A 17,032-nucleotide genomic window follows, 5' to 3' on the forward strand; every position below is an offset into this window, starting at 1 on the left:
CCACATCCTAGGGAACATTGTCGAAGGTGACTGCTTGTTGCAATCTTTAGTTTTTCTGTTGTTGATGTTATGGTCGCGCTTCGTTGCTGTTGATGTTCACTCGTCTCTTAACAAAAGAGCTTCTTCCTTTTTTAGGAATGTTCACTCGTCTCTGAATAATGGGGCTTCTACAGGATGCGCACGCGTCTCTGAGCAAAAGAGCTTTGAAAGAAATGTCCACGCGTCTCTGAACAAAGAGCTTTGAATGAAATGTCCACGCGTCTCTGAACAAAGAGCTTTGAATGATATGCCCACGCGACTCTAAGCAAAAGAGCTTTGAATGAAAGGTCCACACGTCTTTGAACAAAGAGCTTTGGATGATATGCCCACGCATCTTAGAGCAAAAGAGCTTTGAATGAAATTTCCACGCGTCTCTAACAAGATATAGAAAGAATAGGAAGCAACCTAAACATGATACTAGGAAGCAATAACAACATCCTAACATGATACTAGGAATTAAAATAATTAAAGCATGATTTCTATATCAAACGAATAACAAAAGTAATTAAACTACTTACTTGGATGCCTCGTATCTCTTTCTAATAACAAAATACATGCGTTAGTAACTTCAAGGAAAATATTAAATCAAACAATTAAATCAAATAATTGAAATAGGGATTTGGGACCAAACCCTCAGAAATTATCAACTTTTCGCGTCTAGGGCGAAGGCAACTTCGAGCTTGGCTAGGTGTGTCTAGAACTAGTGAATAAGGAATTTTGTAAAAGGGGAGGTTTAGAAAGAGGGAGAAAGAACAAGCTTCTAGCTTTTAGAGAGAGAAAGGATAGAATTTAGATGGTTGTTGGTGATTGCGAATGATTAAAAACAGGGAAATACGACCTCTTTTTATAGAGAAAATAGTCTGGAAACGATAGAAAAGAGTTAGAATTCGAATTAGAATAAAATCAGATCATGTCGCAGAGCTGTCGCAAAACGTCAGGGATCACCCATGGTGATAGGCTCTGTCGTTTGACGACAAGGCTGTCGTTTGGTGCTGTGACAGTTTGTACGAATTTTGTTTTTATCATATCTTTTGATCTAGAAGACCAAATAAGTCATATAATATGTCATTGGAAAGTTCTTAAAGTATACTGTCCATCCCAATTAAAATCAAATTAAAATATTTTTTAAATTAAAATATATGGCTGAAATAGTGGAAGACTGTCAGTTTTGGACAGAGTTTCGTATTTTTTTCATATCTTTTCTGTTGTCGATCGGAATTAATATAATAATATATCATTGGAAAGATAATTACAAGATCTATCCAAATTTATAAGATTTAGATAAAGATTATGAGGCACGAAAATAATATCTGAACATATTCCATTTCGCACAGAACAAGTTTTTTCAAAAAGAGAAGTTTTATTCAATTTCGAATTCTTTGATCTTATCTTTTGAAAAAGGATAATCAAGATCTTGTAGAAACTTATAAAAGCTTCTAATTAATCCTAAATAATTTAGTAATGGGATTAAAACTTTGGACCCTCCACATGATCATTGGGTCGTAGGTAAAATTCGGTTTGAGTCCAATTTAGTATTTTTGCCATAACTTCCTCATTATTCATCGGAATTGGGCTTATAATATATCGTTGGAAAGGTCTTTTCAAGACCTATCCAGCTAAACCATTATTGGACCCTTATCATGGACCAAACTAAACTGGAATGAACGCTTTCCATAAATAGAGTAAGAAAAGAAATATTATCAAAAATAGAAAGAAGTATTTGTAATAAAACAACCGCATCACAAGACTTTTTGCATTTCACCTCGTTCCATAATCAAATAACATGAAAAGGTATTAATCAGTGGGTTTGGTTTTTGGGGAGACACAATTAGGTGTTTACAGGGAGAACACCTAGCGAGGATAATGCCATGGATGACGATAAACCTTTACTTTTTCGAATGGTGTGTGTGACGCAAATACGCAATCACGTAATCTTGTCGAGTGAATTTTTATTCTCTTCCCACGATCCAACCCTCCTTCACCAGAATCAACCAATGTATTAACCTCATCTCCCCTGAAATTGGTGGCACTATGCTATCGTTCTTGCTCACTTACAGAGTCCAGTCACAGACCGCCCACCTAGCATTTGAAAACTAGCGGCCTAAGTAGTAGCGTCAAGTAATTGTACCAGCGGGTTGCCAATGTCTGCTATGTTCATAGCCTGGGCAGTGCCCGCTGGTTTTACGTCATCCCGAGCAGTAGCTCCCAAATTTCTATTTTGCGAGCTGCCTGAATACGGGGGCAGGGTCTGCTTGCTGCTGGCTTGGTCCGTGTTGCTGCTCTGCTTGAGTATCACCACACAGAAAAGTTATCATCTCCTTCCCCATAATCTAACTCAAATCCACTAAACACACCCAAGTTCATTGAATTCTCACTTGTTTCTTTCAAACTCTCCTTAAACGGAAACACACGTTCATGAAATTTTACATTACGTGATACAAATTACTCTTTTGATTCCAAATCAAACAATTTCCACCCCTTCTTTCCAAAGGGATAATCCAAAGCACACATTTTCTACCCCCTACGCAAATTTTATCTCTTTTACTCCGATGATTTTGCATAAGATTTATGATCCATTTATTTTATTTTAAAAATAAGATTATATATACATATATATATATACACACACACACACACACACACACACACACACACATACATATGATAATTTTAAATATATGTGTAGACATCTACTTTTGGCCTCCTGTCCAGACAGGAAGTGCAATGACGATAAATAAAACCGTCTTCGTGTTGGATTAACGTGAAGAACACTTATGGATAACTTATTGAATTACAAGAACATAAAAATAAGCTAGCCTAACCCAAAAACAAAAGCATTAAGGTCCAATCAACTAAGCCTGAGCTTAAACCCTAAAAATGACGGATTTAGAGGTGCCTAGGTTAAAATTAATGCTGCCGCAGATAAATCCGCGCGCATGTCAATGAGTCGCGCTGGTCTGGCGTACGCAACTCACAAGGTTGCGCGCAACACCCAGCGCAACTGCTAATGATGCGCTTGCGGAAGATTCAGAATTTCATTAAAATATGAAATCGAATCTTACCATAATACCGCACGCAAGACAATCAGTTGCGCTGCCTATAGCAGCGCAACCAATCCACTTGCGCTAGGCCGTCGCGCCCAACCCTTTCAGATGCGCGCGACACCTGGTGCGGCAGAATGTTCAAAATCCTAATCTTACCCATTCCCTATAAATAGAGGCTTAATACGAGGCTCAAATAGACAGAAATTAACCTAAAACTCTGGTAGAAACTCAGTGAGCTTGTGTGCTACCAAATCCTCTTGTCTTAAACACTCACCCCCTTTAATACTTGTTACTACGGTGGAGGTTCCCGAACAAGAAGGAGTCAATAAGTGTTCTGAACAAAGATCTAGCAAAGAGAAGTGGTAAATTTCCGAGCACTTAGATCAATCACCATTATTTTTAGGAAAAATTACCCGCAATAATCCGACCTTTTTCCCGTCCGCTGAAAATAATCCCACCTTTGGATTTTTTTTAAATAATCCAAACTTTATACCCAATCTTCTTAAAACGGTCTCGGATGACTAGCAACCGGTTGAAGAGGTAATTTTTTAATTAAGTTAAATTTACACGTGTCACTACTTGATTTGTCCAAAATTAACAAAAACAATTTTAAAAAAACAAAAATTAAAAAAAAACCATCACCTTTCAGCACCACCATCCCCACGACTACCCAAAACTAAGAGCCCAGAACCACCGCCACTGATGTGCCGACCCGAAACCACTGCCATTGACGCACCTAAAAGGAATGGTGTCCTTCAAACAAGTGTATTATTTTGATAGTGGGTTCAGAATTATTAGAAAGCTAATATATTCAGTAAGGTCAAGTGAGCAGAATGCCTAGGTGGAGGCCACTTACGATCAGTAATATTAATACATAATTAATATAACAGCTTAATCTTGACTGAACCCTTCGGGTCACACCCTTAGCAGTAAACGAACCGACTCGACAAATTAATTCGGAAGAAATTAAATCGTCGCCCGAGTATTAAATATTTAGACGTCAGAAATTCGAGCTTAGAGCGTCGAAACCGAGCGTCGGAAGTCGAGTAAAAAATAGTAAAAGTCGAGACGACAAATTAGTAATTAATCAACAATGACCAAAATACCCCTCGCATTGGAACCCCGAGTGCTAAGGGTTAGGCAAGCTAGCAGCCCGCACCATGTGCGAGGCATGCTAGCAAGCTACGGACAGCAGCCCGCACATAATGCATGGCTTGCTGGCACGCTGCCGCTAGCTGCCCGCACATGTGCGAGGCTTGCTAGCAGCAGCCTTCGGCAGGAGCAGCCCGCACAAGCGTGTGTGGGCATGTTGGCCGAAGAGGATGGCAGCAAGCAGCTCGCATGTGCAGGGCTTGGCTGGGCCGGGTAGCTGATGAGTGGCATTTATACCACTCTTTTATCCTTTTTCTCTAAGGATTTTCCCCTCATTTGCGCTTGTTTGACCCTTTTTCTAAGTATTTTTACTTAGTTTTGCTTCCTCTTTCCTTTTCTCCCTTATCTTCCCTTCTCTCAGTCTTCTCGCTTTGTTTTTATTTTGATCTCCATGCTTTGGTTTTGTAGGTATTATGTGCCGAAAGAAAGAGGATATCAAGAAGTCAAGATATTTGTTGTGCGCGGGGTATTGTGCGGCTTCTGTGCGGGTGCACATGTGAGGCTGTGCGGGCGCGCAACCCTGTCAGAACCCGCACAACCAAACTGAAGAAACAGAGCAAAACCAGAGGGTTTGCGCGACCCTATGCACGACTCGTGTGCGGGCGCACACACCGATGCGCGGGCACGTAGGACTAATGTGCGGGCGCGCTCATTTTCCCCGTACCCTCAAAGTTGCGGCCGCGCGCTACGCTGAGAGGGCGCACAAACATTCTGTGCGGGCGCGCAACTCATCTGTGCGGGCGCGCACGGCTGGGTTTACGATTTATTTGCGCCTTGTTATCCAAGTCTCTTTCTTTTGGGTGGAGCCACATATATATAGACGGGACTCTTTGTAATAGAGACACACTTAGTACTAATTCCATAGAACATTAGCCTAATCTAGAGAGAGAAAATAGATTGTTATTCAAGCTTCCTTTAATGTATTCAACTTTGCTCAAGCTTTAATCTTCCATCAATCAAGCAAGTATCCAAGTTTTAATCTTTCTTCAATCCTTTAATATTATTTATTTGTTTAATTGTTATTTATTTTTGTCTATCTTATTAGTTTATCTAGTTATTATTGATTTCATATATTTCAATCATGTTTTGGTTTGAGTTTCTTGTGCTTATTTCTAGTTTTGATATTATGTTTAATCTCCCTTCTCTAGGCTAAACTCTTAGCTAGGGGAAGGGGGTGGAAGATATGTATTGAATGATGGATGAATGATGATAGTTGGATTGACTACATGCCTTAAATTGATGAAAGACATGATTTTTAATGGCTTGAGATTATTGTTGCACTTTATTTGATTGCCCACTAGTTTGAATGCATGAAAATGATTTGAACTAGATTAAGATCACCTCTATTTTAATGATTGCATGAGAATGAGTTGTTAAAATGGAGTTTCATGTATTGTGCTTCGTTATTCTCTTGATTTGCTTGTGTCTAATAGGATGCATGAGAATGATCCTAATTAGCATAGACTTCTTTCATTGATTGCCTAGACTATTGCATGAGAATGAATTGTTTAGGTAGAATCTTGTGTTCTTTGGCATGTTCATCATGATAACTATCATTGTTCCCCTCTTTCTAATGCATGTTTGAAACCCCCGAATGCCTAGCGTCATTTTCTACTGATTTTAATCATCATTTTCTTTCTTACTTGTAGTTTTAGTGTTCTACTCAACAAAACCAACAAAATAATCCCCTTTTTACTCTTGCATTAGTGATATTAGATGTTTAATTAGCGTGCTTCCCTAGTGGTTCGATCCTTTACTTGCTACTAACTAGCTTAGTGTAGGTTTAGGCTTTATAAATTGTTAATTTGATTAGGGTGGTAGTTTAACGACCTATCTTATCCCGATCAAATTTTGGCGCCGTTGCCGGGGAAGCGACTTGTTTAGCGAATTTTATTGCTTTTGTTCGAGTCATTTTGCTTTCTTTTCTTTTTGTTTCTTTTGTTCTATTATCCTTGTCATTGCTAATTGTTTGCTTAGCTTTGGTGAATTCTTAGGAGGTCTCAAGGAACACCCTCACATCAAATTGACCACGAAATCAACCCAACCTTGAGACAAGTCCGTAGGCTTTATCAGGACGAGGGAAGAGATTTTGGTGATATAGTTGATAGTGAGAGTAATACTTACTCTTCAAGTTCACCACGCAAATCAATGGCGGGACAAGAGAATGATGTCTTGTGTCGTGAGTTCGGAAATCCGGAGGATTATGAGCTCACGGGAGGGATTTTGCTACCCGTCACGGAAACCAAGTTCTCAATCCATCCACAATATACTCGAATGGTCCAATCGGAGCAATTTTCCGGAAGTGCAAGTGAGGACCCTATTGAACATTTGGACCGATTCCTTGAATTGTGCGCAATGATGCAAACCAGTGAAGTGAGTCAAGACTACATTCGTGTGCACCTTTTCCGGCAATCTCTCACCGGACAAGCAAAGAAATGGCTAAAGCAAGTAAAGCCTAACTCTCTCACAACATGGAGGGAGGTTGTAAAGGCGTTATTGAAGCGCTTTATCTCCGAAGAGAAGACTGCAAAAATGAGAAGGAAAATTGCATCATTTGAGCAAGAGGCCGATGAAAGTCTTGGTGAAGCATGGGAGAGATTCAAAGAGTTGGTGCAAGCATGTCTCCACCATGAGTACAATCAAGGGTTGCTCATGCGGTTTTTCTACGACGGATTGGAGCCCATGTCAAGAGCCAATTTGGATGCGGGGGCGGGTGGCCGATTAATCAAAATCCCTCAAAATCAAGTTGAAGCCACAATAGAAGAGGTAGCAAATAATTACTCTTGGGGGGGCCGAAGAAGAAATGCTCCAAAGAGAGGTGGTATTTATGAATTGGAGAAAGTTGATCAATTACAACATCTAATCGATCAACTAACGAAAGGGCTTTCCAAATTGAACACCAATGTGAATGCAAGCTCAAGTGGTGGAGCAAGCTCTACTCAAGTTAACTCTTTCTCTTGTCAAAATTATGGAGGAACGAACCATGATACATCCTATTGTGGAGGTTTAAGCCCCGAACATATAGCGGCATACAACACAAGGCAAGAGGGATTTAGAGGAAGCGGCGGTGGAGTAGCTTGGAGACAACCACCACCTAGGTTTGTACCTCAACCTCAACAATGGAACCAACAAGCTCAACCTTCCTATAACTCCAATCCTCAATATCAAAATCCACCTCCATCTCAACCCCGAAACCCAAGAGGAAGCTATCCAAGGAACAACCAATACAACAATCAAACCCAAGCACCTCAAAGAAACCATCAAGAAAAAGCACCTCAAGCGGAGCTAACTCAAACTCAACTCCTCCAAGCCATGCATGCGCAAATGCAATCTTTTGGGCAACAAATGCAAGAGATAAGAGCCCACAACAAGATGGTTGATTCACAACTAGCTCAATTGGCCGAGAGAACTCCTTTCAATTCACCATCCACTCTACCCGGACAACCACAACCTAACCAATCTCACAATCCAAAACCCGATACATGCAAGGCGATCACATTGAGGTCGGGAACTTCCTATGAAGGACCAAATTAAGGGGATAGTGAGGAAAAGAAGGGAGGAGAGGAGAGTGTGAATGATAACAAGGGAGGTGAGAAAGAAAAAGGTGATGAGATAGAAGGAGGTTCGGAGAAGAAGAAGATAGACAATGAGAAGACAAATTCAATTCCTAGTGAGGGCTAGGAATCTTGATGGACCGGTTCCTTTTCCCGGTCGGCTTGCGGAGAGGAAGGTTAATGACAAGGTTTCAAAATTTCTTAGTGTCATGAAGAATTTGCATATCAACCTCCCTTTTATTGAGGTTGTGACACAAATGCCATCTTATTCCAAGTTCCTCAAAGATATTCTCACCAACAAGAGGAAGCTCAATGACGAGCTTATCACCCTTCCACATCAAGTGAGTACTCTTGTCCAACATAAGATGCCCAAGAAGGAAAAAGATCTGGGAAGTTTCACTTTGCCGGTGAAAATTGGGAACATGGAAGCTAGGGGCGCCTTAGCCGATCTTGGAGCAAGTGTTAGTTTAATCCCTCTATCCATTGTTCAAAAACTAAATATTGAGATGATCCCTAAAAGGAAGACAATTCAATTGGCCGATCGATCGGTGAAATTACCTTGTGGAGAACTTGAGGATGTTCCAATTCAAGTGGGACACATCTACGTGCCTTGTGACTTTGTAGTGATGGATATGGAGGAAGATGTTAACACTCCTTTGATTTTGGGAAGTGAAGCTCTTAAAACTTTGGGGGCGGTCATTAATTGCAAGAACAACACCATCACTTGTGAAGTGGCCGATGAAAAAATTATCTTTGAATTTTCAAAGTTGCTCAAGACCCCCATGGTTGAAAAATGCTATAGATTTGTTGTTGTGAATGCGGAGCTAGAACGCTTGGGGAGGGTCGTGATAAGGCCTCAAGATCCAATGATTGAAACCCTTACATGAAAAGAAGAGTTCCACTCTCAAGAGGCTAAAGAATTTGTCATGGCAATGGAGGAATCCTCAAAGGAGGAAGTTGAACAACAAGTTGAGGTCGAGCTTGAGTCCAAGGAGGAGAAATTGGAGGGGAGTTCTAAGCCTCCTCCCAAGGTAGAACTCAAACCCCTTCCCCCTTCTTTGAAATATGCTTTTCTTGATAAGGAGGGGAAATACCCTATTATTGTCAATGCTACCCTAGATGGTCTTAATTTGGAAAAACTTCTTGATGTTTTAAGGAAATATAGGGATGTGATAGGGTATAGCATTGATGATATTAAAGGTATTAGCCCTTCTTTATGCATGCATCGTATTCATCTTGAAGATGATCATTCCACCTCCATTGAACCTCAAAGAAGGTTGAACCCCCACCTTCAAGAGGTTGTGAAGAAAGAAATCTTGAAATTACGTGAGGCGGGCATCATCTATGCTATCTACGATAGCAAATGGGTTAGCCCGGTTCATGTGGTTCCAAAGAAGGGTGGAATGACCATAATCAAGGATGAAAAGGGAGAGGAAATCTCCACCCGGACGGTGACCGGGTGGAGAATGTGCATTGATTATAGGAGATTGAACAAAAACACTAAGAAAGATCATTTTCCTCTCCCTTACATGGACCAAATGCTTGAAAGGCTTTCTAACCATGCTTTCTTTTGTTTCTTGGATGGTATTCCGGATTTTTCCAAATCCCTATCCATCCAAGTGATCAACAGAAAACTACTTTCGCATGTCCATATGGGACATTTGCATACCGAAGAATGTCATTCGGATTATGAAATGCTCCCTCTACTTTTCAAAGATGCATGACTTCCATTTTCTCTGAGATGCTTGAAAAAGAAATTGAGGTTTTCATGGATGATTTTAGTGTTGTTAGCTCGTCTTCTGACACTTGTCTTTTTAACCTTGAAAAAGTTTTTAAAAGGTGTCAAGAGACGAGTTTAGTTTTAAATTGGGAAAAGTGCCATTTTATGGTTGAGGAGGGAATTTTCCTCGGCCATAAGGTTTCAAAAAATGGCATTGAAGTAGATCCGGCCAAGGTTTTTGCGATTGAAAAGTTTCCCCCTCCTACTTCCATCACTGGAGTACGGGTTTTTCTTGGGCATGCCGGTTTTTATCGAAGGTTTATCAAAGATTTCTCTTCAATCGCCAAACCCTTGACCGAACTACTCAAAAAAGAGGTTGTTTTTTACTTTAATGAGGCTTTCCTTGAGGCGTTTCGTAAGCTCAAGGAAGCTCTCATTTATTCTCCCGTTGTGCAAGCTCTGGATTAGAGCTTGCCTTTTGAGCTAATGTGCGATGCTAGTGACTTTGCAGTAGGTGTCGTTCTTGGTCAAAAGAAATAAGGAAAATCATATGTCATCTACTACGCAAGTCGTACTCTAGATGAGGCTCAAAGGAATTACACAACAACGGAGAAAGAGATGTTGGCGGTTAGTGTTTGCATTCGATAAGTTTCGGTCCTATCTCATATCCTCAAAAGTTATCGTGCACATGGATCACATCGCGTTGCGGTATCTCATGACCAAGAAAGAAGCAAAGCCTCGCTTGATCCGTTGGGTTCTCTCTCTCCAAGACTTTCACATGGAAATGAGGGATAAGAAGGGAGAGGAGAACTACGTAGCGGATCATTTGTCTAGGCTACCATTTGAGAACAAGGAGGATGTACCGATTAATGATGAGATAGGATTCGAGGCTCTCATGGCTTTGGTGTCAACTTCTACCCCTTGGTACGCGGATATAGCCAACTATCTTGCGTGTGGAGTCGTTCCCCCGAAGTACTCTTCTCAACAAAAAGAAGAAGTTTTTCAAGGAAGTGAGAAGATACTTTTGGAATGACCCATACCTATTCAAGAAATGTGGAGATGGCCTTTATCGGAAGTGCGTTCCAGATCATGAAATCCAAGGTGTTCTTGAGCATTGCCACTCACTACCATGTGGAGGACATGGTGGTGTTGACAAAATAGTGGAAAAAAATCTCACAATCCTTATTGTGGTGGCCAACAATGCATAGAGATGCCCACCAATTTGTTGCGCAATGTGATAGATGTCAAAGGAGCGGAGGCATTACCAAGAGGGACGAAATGCCCCAACAAAACATTCTAGAAGTGGAACCCTTTGATGTTTGGGGGGTAGATTTCATGGGACCTTTCGTTTCTTCTTGTGGGAATCTATATATCTTGGTAGCGGTCGATTATGTGACAAAATGGATTGAAGCCATACCCTCACCTACCAATGATCACAAGGTTGTGCTTAAGCTCCTAAAGAAGATCATTTTTCCTAGGTTTGGAGTTTCGAGGGTGCTAATTAGTGATGGAGGCTCCCATTTCGCCAAAAAGCAATTTGAAGCTCTTCTCAAGAGGTATGGCGTTCATCACAAGGTTGGATTACCTTACCACCCTCAAACTCAAGGACAAGTGGAGGTCTCGAATCGTTAAATCAAAAATCTTCTTGAAAGGATGGTGAAAAAATCAAGGAAAGATTGGTCTCTCAAACTTGATGACACGCTATGGGCTCTTAGGACGGCGTACAAGACTCCAATAGGCACAACCCTTATAGGTTGGTCTATGGCAAGGCTTGTCACTTGCCGGTTGAGTTGGAGTACAAGGCTTGGTGGGCTATCAAAGAGCTCAATATGGATTTATCGTTGGCCGGTGAGAAGAGATTGTTGAAGCTCAATGAACTTGAAGATCTTAGAGATGATGCTTATGAGAGCTCAAGGTTATATAAGGAGAAGACCAAAAAGTGGCATGACCAACATATTCGAAACAAAAACTTTAAGGTTGGAGACTAGGTTTTTCTTTTCAACTTAAGGCTTCGTTTGTTTCCGGGTAAACTCAAGTCAAAGTGGTCGGGTCCTTTTGTGATTTCAAAGACTACCCCTTATGGCTCCTTTGAGTTAGATGCGGATGGTAACAAGTTCATGGTTAATGGTCATCGTCTAAAGCATTACTTTTGCAAGGAAGAAGTTGGTATCATCGAATGTATATTGCTTGATCCTTTAGATCCCAAGCCTCCCACTTGAAGGATTTTTCTCATGGTCAAGCTAGTGACCTCATAAAGAAGCGCTTCTCGGGAGGCAACCCGAGTTTCTAACTCCTTTCTAAACCTTTTTTTTTAATATTTCGATTTCACTTTCTCCTTTTTGAATTTAAATTTGAATTTGATTACTTTTTTTCACCTTTTTGGTTAATAGGTGTTTTGATGATGAAGGAACAAGGATTTTCTATTTCGAAGATGTGAGGAAAAATCAAACTACTCTGTGCGACCCTGTGCGCGCTATTTGTGCGGGCACGCTGTGTGACCTGTGCGGGCGCGCAGGCACTGTCAGAACCCGCACAGATTTTATCTCAAATTGAAGCTCAAGTCAGGAAGTTTGCGCGACTTGTTGTGCGCCATATGTGCGGGCGCACATGTAAGGCTGTGCGGGCACGCGTTCACTGTCAGAACCCGCACATAATTTATCAAAAATTGAAGCTCGAGGCAGAGAGTTTGCGCGACCTAGTGCGCGATAGCTGTGCGGGGGTGCAGCTCAACTCTGCGGGCGCGCAACTCTCCTGTGCGGGAGCGCAGAGCAGGAAAATCGGGTTTTTAACCCTCTTCTCCCCGATTTCTTTCTCATATTTTCAAAACCCCATTTTCATGCTCTCTTCTCTCTCCTCACAAACCCAAACCCTAACCTTCAAATCTCAACCATTTTTCACAAATTCCATTGATTTTCTTTCAAATCCATCAAAAACTTTCACTCCACTCACAATTTTACCCACTTTCTCTCTCCAAAATACCCAAAAATCCCCCATTTTCATGGTTTGCAAGCTTCATTGAAGGTGGTGTTCTTGGAGGCTCTTGGTGGTGTTCAAGCTTCTACAAGGTGGTATAACTTTAAATTTTGCTATTTTATTACTTAATTTCAATTATTTATGCAAAATTTTTAGTTATTAAACATGAATTAGCTTGAGTGAATTGCATGTGGTTTTGGTTTTCTTTGTGAGGGATTTGTTGGTTATTAGTGTGAAATTTGGTGAATGTGGGGACATTGTTGTTCATACTATTGTTTTTGAAACCATTTTCATGAAACTAAGTTGAGAAATTTGGTGTTTGAATTGTTGATAATGCAACTTATTTCATGAGAATTGCTTGTTATCATAATGTGTTTTGATTGACTGCTTTGTTATTGATTCTTGTTGTCTTGGGCGTTATATTTGTATGGTTAGTTTTTAGCACTAACCCTTTTGCAGATTGTTGAGAATTGAGTTGTTGTTGTTGTTTTCCAATTGTTGGTTAAGTTCGAAGTTAGTTCTCCTTTTGGTTGGGTTTTTTGTGTTGGTTGAACATAATGAGCAAAAGAAGAAGCAGAAAGGAACCCAGGTTAACAGTTGAAGAACCAAGTACCCAACAAACTCAGGCTGAAGGACCTAATGTTCCCCCTAGATTGAGATTTTCGAACAAGGTCCATGCTACGTTCTTCAACGACCTTCATGGCCGAAAGTTAAATCCCTCCCGACACTATGATCAACGCTCCATGAGAGCTTTAGGGATTGACGACGATATAAGGTCACTCCTTGATAACTTGGGGATGAGCGAGTTCATCAAACATCAATACCAAACTTATAAGGAGCCAACTTTCGAATTCTTGGCCTCTTTTGAAAAAGTGCCTCTTGGGAACGACTTCCAGATTTCCTTTCAATTGTTCAACAACCGGCACTCTATGACTCTGAGTGATCTTAATGTTTTTTTGGATCTGAACCCCGAGGCGGACCTCCTTGCCCCTTAGTTGAGATTGTACCCTGAGTATGATGCATTTAGATGGTGGAAAACGATTACCGACTATGAAGAATTCAACACCCGGTATTCGGTGGCCAACCGTATAATCCACCCTATGCTCCGTATTCTACACCTTATTCTGGGGTTTGCGGTGTTTAGCAAGTAGGATTTTAGAAATCTCTCTCATGAGGAGCTATTTACTTTGTAGGTAGCCACTAGGGAGGAATTGAAAGGGCGGCTCAATATGGGGTATTGGTTCGTCTTGTGCTGCGAGGAAATCAAATCGGGCCACAAGACAAGAGAAATTTCCCTCGGTGGGATGATTACCAAGATTGCGAAGAAGCTCAACTATGAACGCTTCTTCCCATCGTGCACTCAAGTGGGGGCCGACAAAGATCTATTCATCGACATTCAGCAGATGAGAAGGTTGGGGTTCCTCCAAGGAACTTCAGATGCCAACAATTTTCATGACTGGATAGTTAACAGAGAGCACCATTGTATCTTGCCATACCCCAGCCGTACATCCCTGGAGCGGAATGCAAGGAATGTATGGGAGATTCCGAGAGATAATGGTGTGCTACCCACCGCTCTGGGTGGCTTTAGGAATATGGAAGTCGGCCAACAGCAGCAACAACAACAACAACAACAACAACAGCAGCAACAACAACAACCACAACAACAACAACAACAACAACAACAACAACAACAACATCATCAGCAACATCATCAAGGCATGAGTAGCCTTGAGCAACAAATGCTGAGTATGCAACTTGGCATGCAAAGCTTAATAGAGAACCAGCAGGGTATGTTTTTGCAAACCCAAGCTCTTTATGGTGCGGCCGTGGATAGGGGTGAGATCACCCCCCCGGTAAACTACCCCCATTGGCCACCCCGACAAGGGCCGGTCCCTCGGTGGCAGGGATCACAACCTACTTGGCCCTTTTGGCAAGGGCCCTCCTCCCACGGTGTTCCCCGGGTAGACTACCCGACGAAAACCGGGTACGATTATCGTACCCCCGAGGGGAGTGATTTTCGGGGTGACCCCAACTATCCATATGTCGACCCTACCCACCCATCCCCTCTTCATCTTCCCGCCCTTTTCGACCCGTTGCCTCAATGGCAACAAGACCTCTTCCGAGGTTACTATGGTTAGCCTCCGGGTTACTCCGGTGGTTGGGACCCACACGACATCCCTCCGGACGGTTTCTCTTATGACACCAAGGATGATGGAGGTGTTGAAGAAGCCGGCCCTAGTGTCCACTAGCCCCCCTTGTTCTTTATTTCTCCCCTTTGTCCCCTCCCTATGTTTTTAATTTGGCGCACCGCGGACGGTGCATTGTTTTAGTGTGAGGGGTGTGTAAGAGGCAAAGGGATGTTTTCTTTGATAGTGTTGGGGAAGGCTTGTCTTCATGCTAGTGTGGGGGGGGGGGGATTTCATAGAGCTCTCATGGTTCGGTTGGCTTTATCATGTCTTGATTGATTTATCTACTTTATTGTGATGATTATGTCCCTGGGTGATTTTGATAAGTGTTTGCTAATGAATTTTCAAGTGTTTGTGTAGGTGATGGTGCTCCCATGAGGAAAAATCCAAACTCCCGATAGTCCAAACTTCCCTTAATCCAAATTTCTTTTAGTTTATTTTATTTCTATTTCTTCATTTTGTTTAAATTCTTAGTTTCTTTCTTTGATTTTTAACTTTTTATTTTATTTTTGTTTCTTCTCAGTAGTTTCTTTCATTTTGGCTTACTTTTGAAGCTTGGAAATGGAGATAAAGGAAGTCAAAGGGAAATTCGAGCCCCCTCGATGAGATTGCATAATTTATCTTGTCTTCATTTCAAGCGGCATTTGGTGAGACCTTTCCTCTCTTTTATTTTCTTTTTCCTTGGTTGTTTAGTTAGGTTTAGCATAGGAATAAGTTGAATGGTTCGAGGATTTTTGCTTTTGGTTCTATGGAACCTGGGATCGTTGATGTTGTTATCGAACGATCACTTGTATGACGATTGGGATTTAATTGAATTATATGCCTCGTATGTGAACCTTTTTGATTTCTTCCTCTGTCTTTTGTTTTGTTTTTTCCCTTTTTGTGTTACAAGCATAATTATGAGAATTTGAAATGATTTTTGATGTGTAATTTGCTTACTCTTTTGAATTGGTTTGCCTCGATGTGTCTTTGAATTCTTATCTTCCTAATTGATGACGGTTTGCACGGTTTGAGAATGCTTTGGGTTGAGTTAGACACATTGTAAGCTAAGGTAGCCCGGTTTGGAACTTTTGAGGACGTTTGAACCCTTAGCTCACGGGAAAGTGGTAAGATGGTGTTGCTCTCTATGGTGGATAGGATTCCCTTGGTTAGTATTTGCTATATTTCTTACCCCGTGTGAGCGTCATTTGTTCTAGCCTTCATCATTCTTGTGAGCGGCATTTAGGATCCTTAACTATGCATGTCTTTATCTTTGTGTAGGCGCCTAGCTCCCAAGATCGTGACCATATAACTCTAGAGGAAGAAGAGGGCATTTCTTCTCATTTTTCTTTGTTTTCTTTGTGTTTTGTTACAAATTTGGTTTTCATTTTTACTTTCACCCTCTTGCTAACCAATTTGAGCCTTATTTACCCTATCTTGACTTAGCCATATTACAAACCTATCGGCCTATGTTCTACCAACCCTTGTAGTTAGTGAAGCATTAGCTTGTAAGGTTCGAGTTTGATAATGTTGAAATTGAGAAAGAAAGTTGTGTAATTTGATTCAATTAAGGTTTTGAAGGCTATTCATGAAAAGAGTACACAAAAAGGCTTGGAAAGAAAGTTGAAAGGACTTGAAACTCAAAAAAAAAAAAAATGAAAAAAAATGAAAAAAATTGAAAAGATTGAAGTAATGTGGTGGGTTTGTTTTGAAAGGGTGTGAGTTTGAAGAATAGGTTCAATTCTTAGGATGTTCTTGAGAGATGGCCACTCTTACGCTTCACTTAGGAATTTCCACCAATGTTTTCAGATTGTTTCCCAACCATAACCCCTAGCCATGACATTACAACCCTACTTAAGATCCTTGGATTCTAGAGGGGCGTGGTCAAAGAACGGTGGAGGGAGATTGTAGGCGTCGTTTGAAGAGCGCCTACGTTAAAAACATAGGTGAATATGCTTGACACTCTTAGGAAGTGGGAATTGACGCAATTAGGGACAAGGAAAGTAGGGAGCCGCTAACAAGTTTTTAAGGAACCTGTAAATCGTTCACAGATCATAAAAGGCAACCACGATAAAGGGACAACGATAGGCAACAACGATAGACCCGTGAAGGTTACACCCCATTCATAATCCATGAGATTACTAACTCCATATGGTTCGAAAACACGAAAGGAGGATCGGGGATGATGGTACGAAGTGAGTCATGGAGTCACATTCGCCCGTATTGGAGTCTACTTGATTCTTATAGTGAAAAATGATTCCTGTGAACTCAAAGGCATACAAACAAAATATTCAATTTGCTCCAATCTATTATTAAGCTAAATTGGTTGAATATTAATGCAACATGTAATTCTAAAATATTAGTGATCACTTGAATTAAGCAACA

The 17,032-nt window shown here is 41.1% G+C and overlaps 1 protein-coding gene across 1 annotated transcript; it reads left to right on the plus strand.

Moving 5' to 3' along the window:
• The first annotated feature begins 6,383 nt into the window (after nucleotides 1–6,383).
• LOC110711265 lies at nucleotides 6,384–7,769 on the plus strand. Its single transcript, XM_021889643.1, has one exon. It carries the CDS (start codon nucleotides 6,384–6,386, stop codon nucleotides 7,767–7,769), a length of 1,386 nt encoding a protein of 461 aa, XP_021745335.1.
• Nucleotides 7,770–17,032: the final 9,263 nt, after the last annotated feature.

This window comes from Chenopodium quinoa, unplaced genomic scaffold, assembly GCF_001683475.1.
Source record: "Chenopodium quinoa cultivar QQ74 unplaced genomic scaffold, ASM168347v1, whole genome shotgun sequence".
Classification (NCBI taxonomy): domain Eukaryota; kingdom Viridiplantae; phylum Streptophyta; class Magnoliopsida; order Caryophyllales; family Amaranthaceae; genus Chenopodium; species Chenopodium quinoa.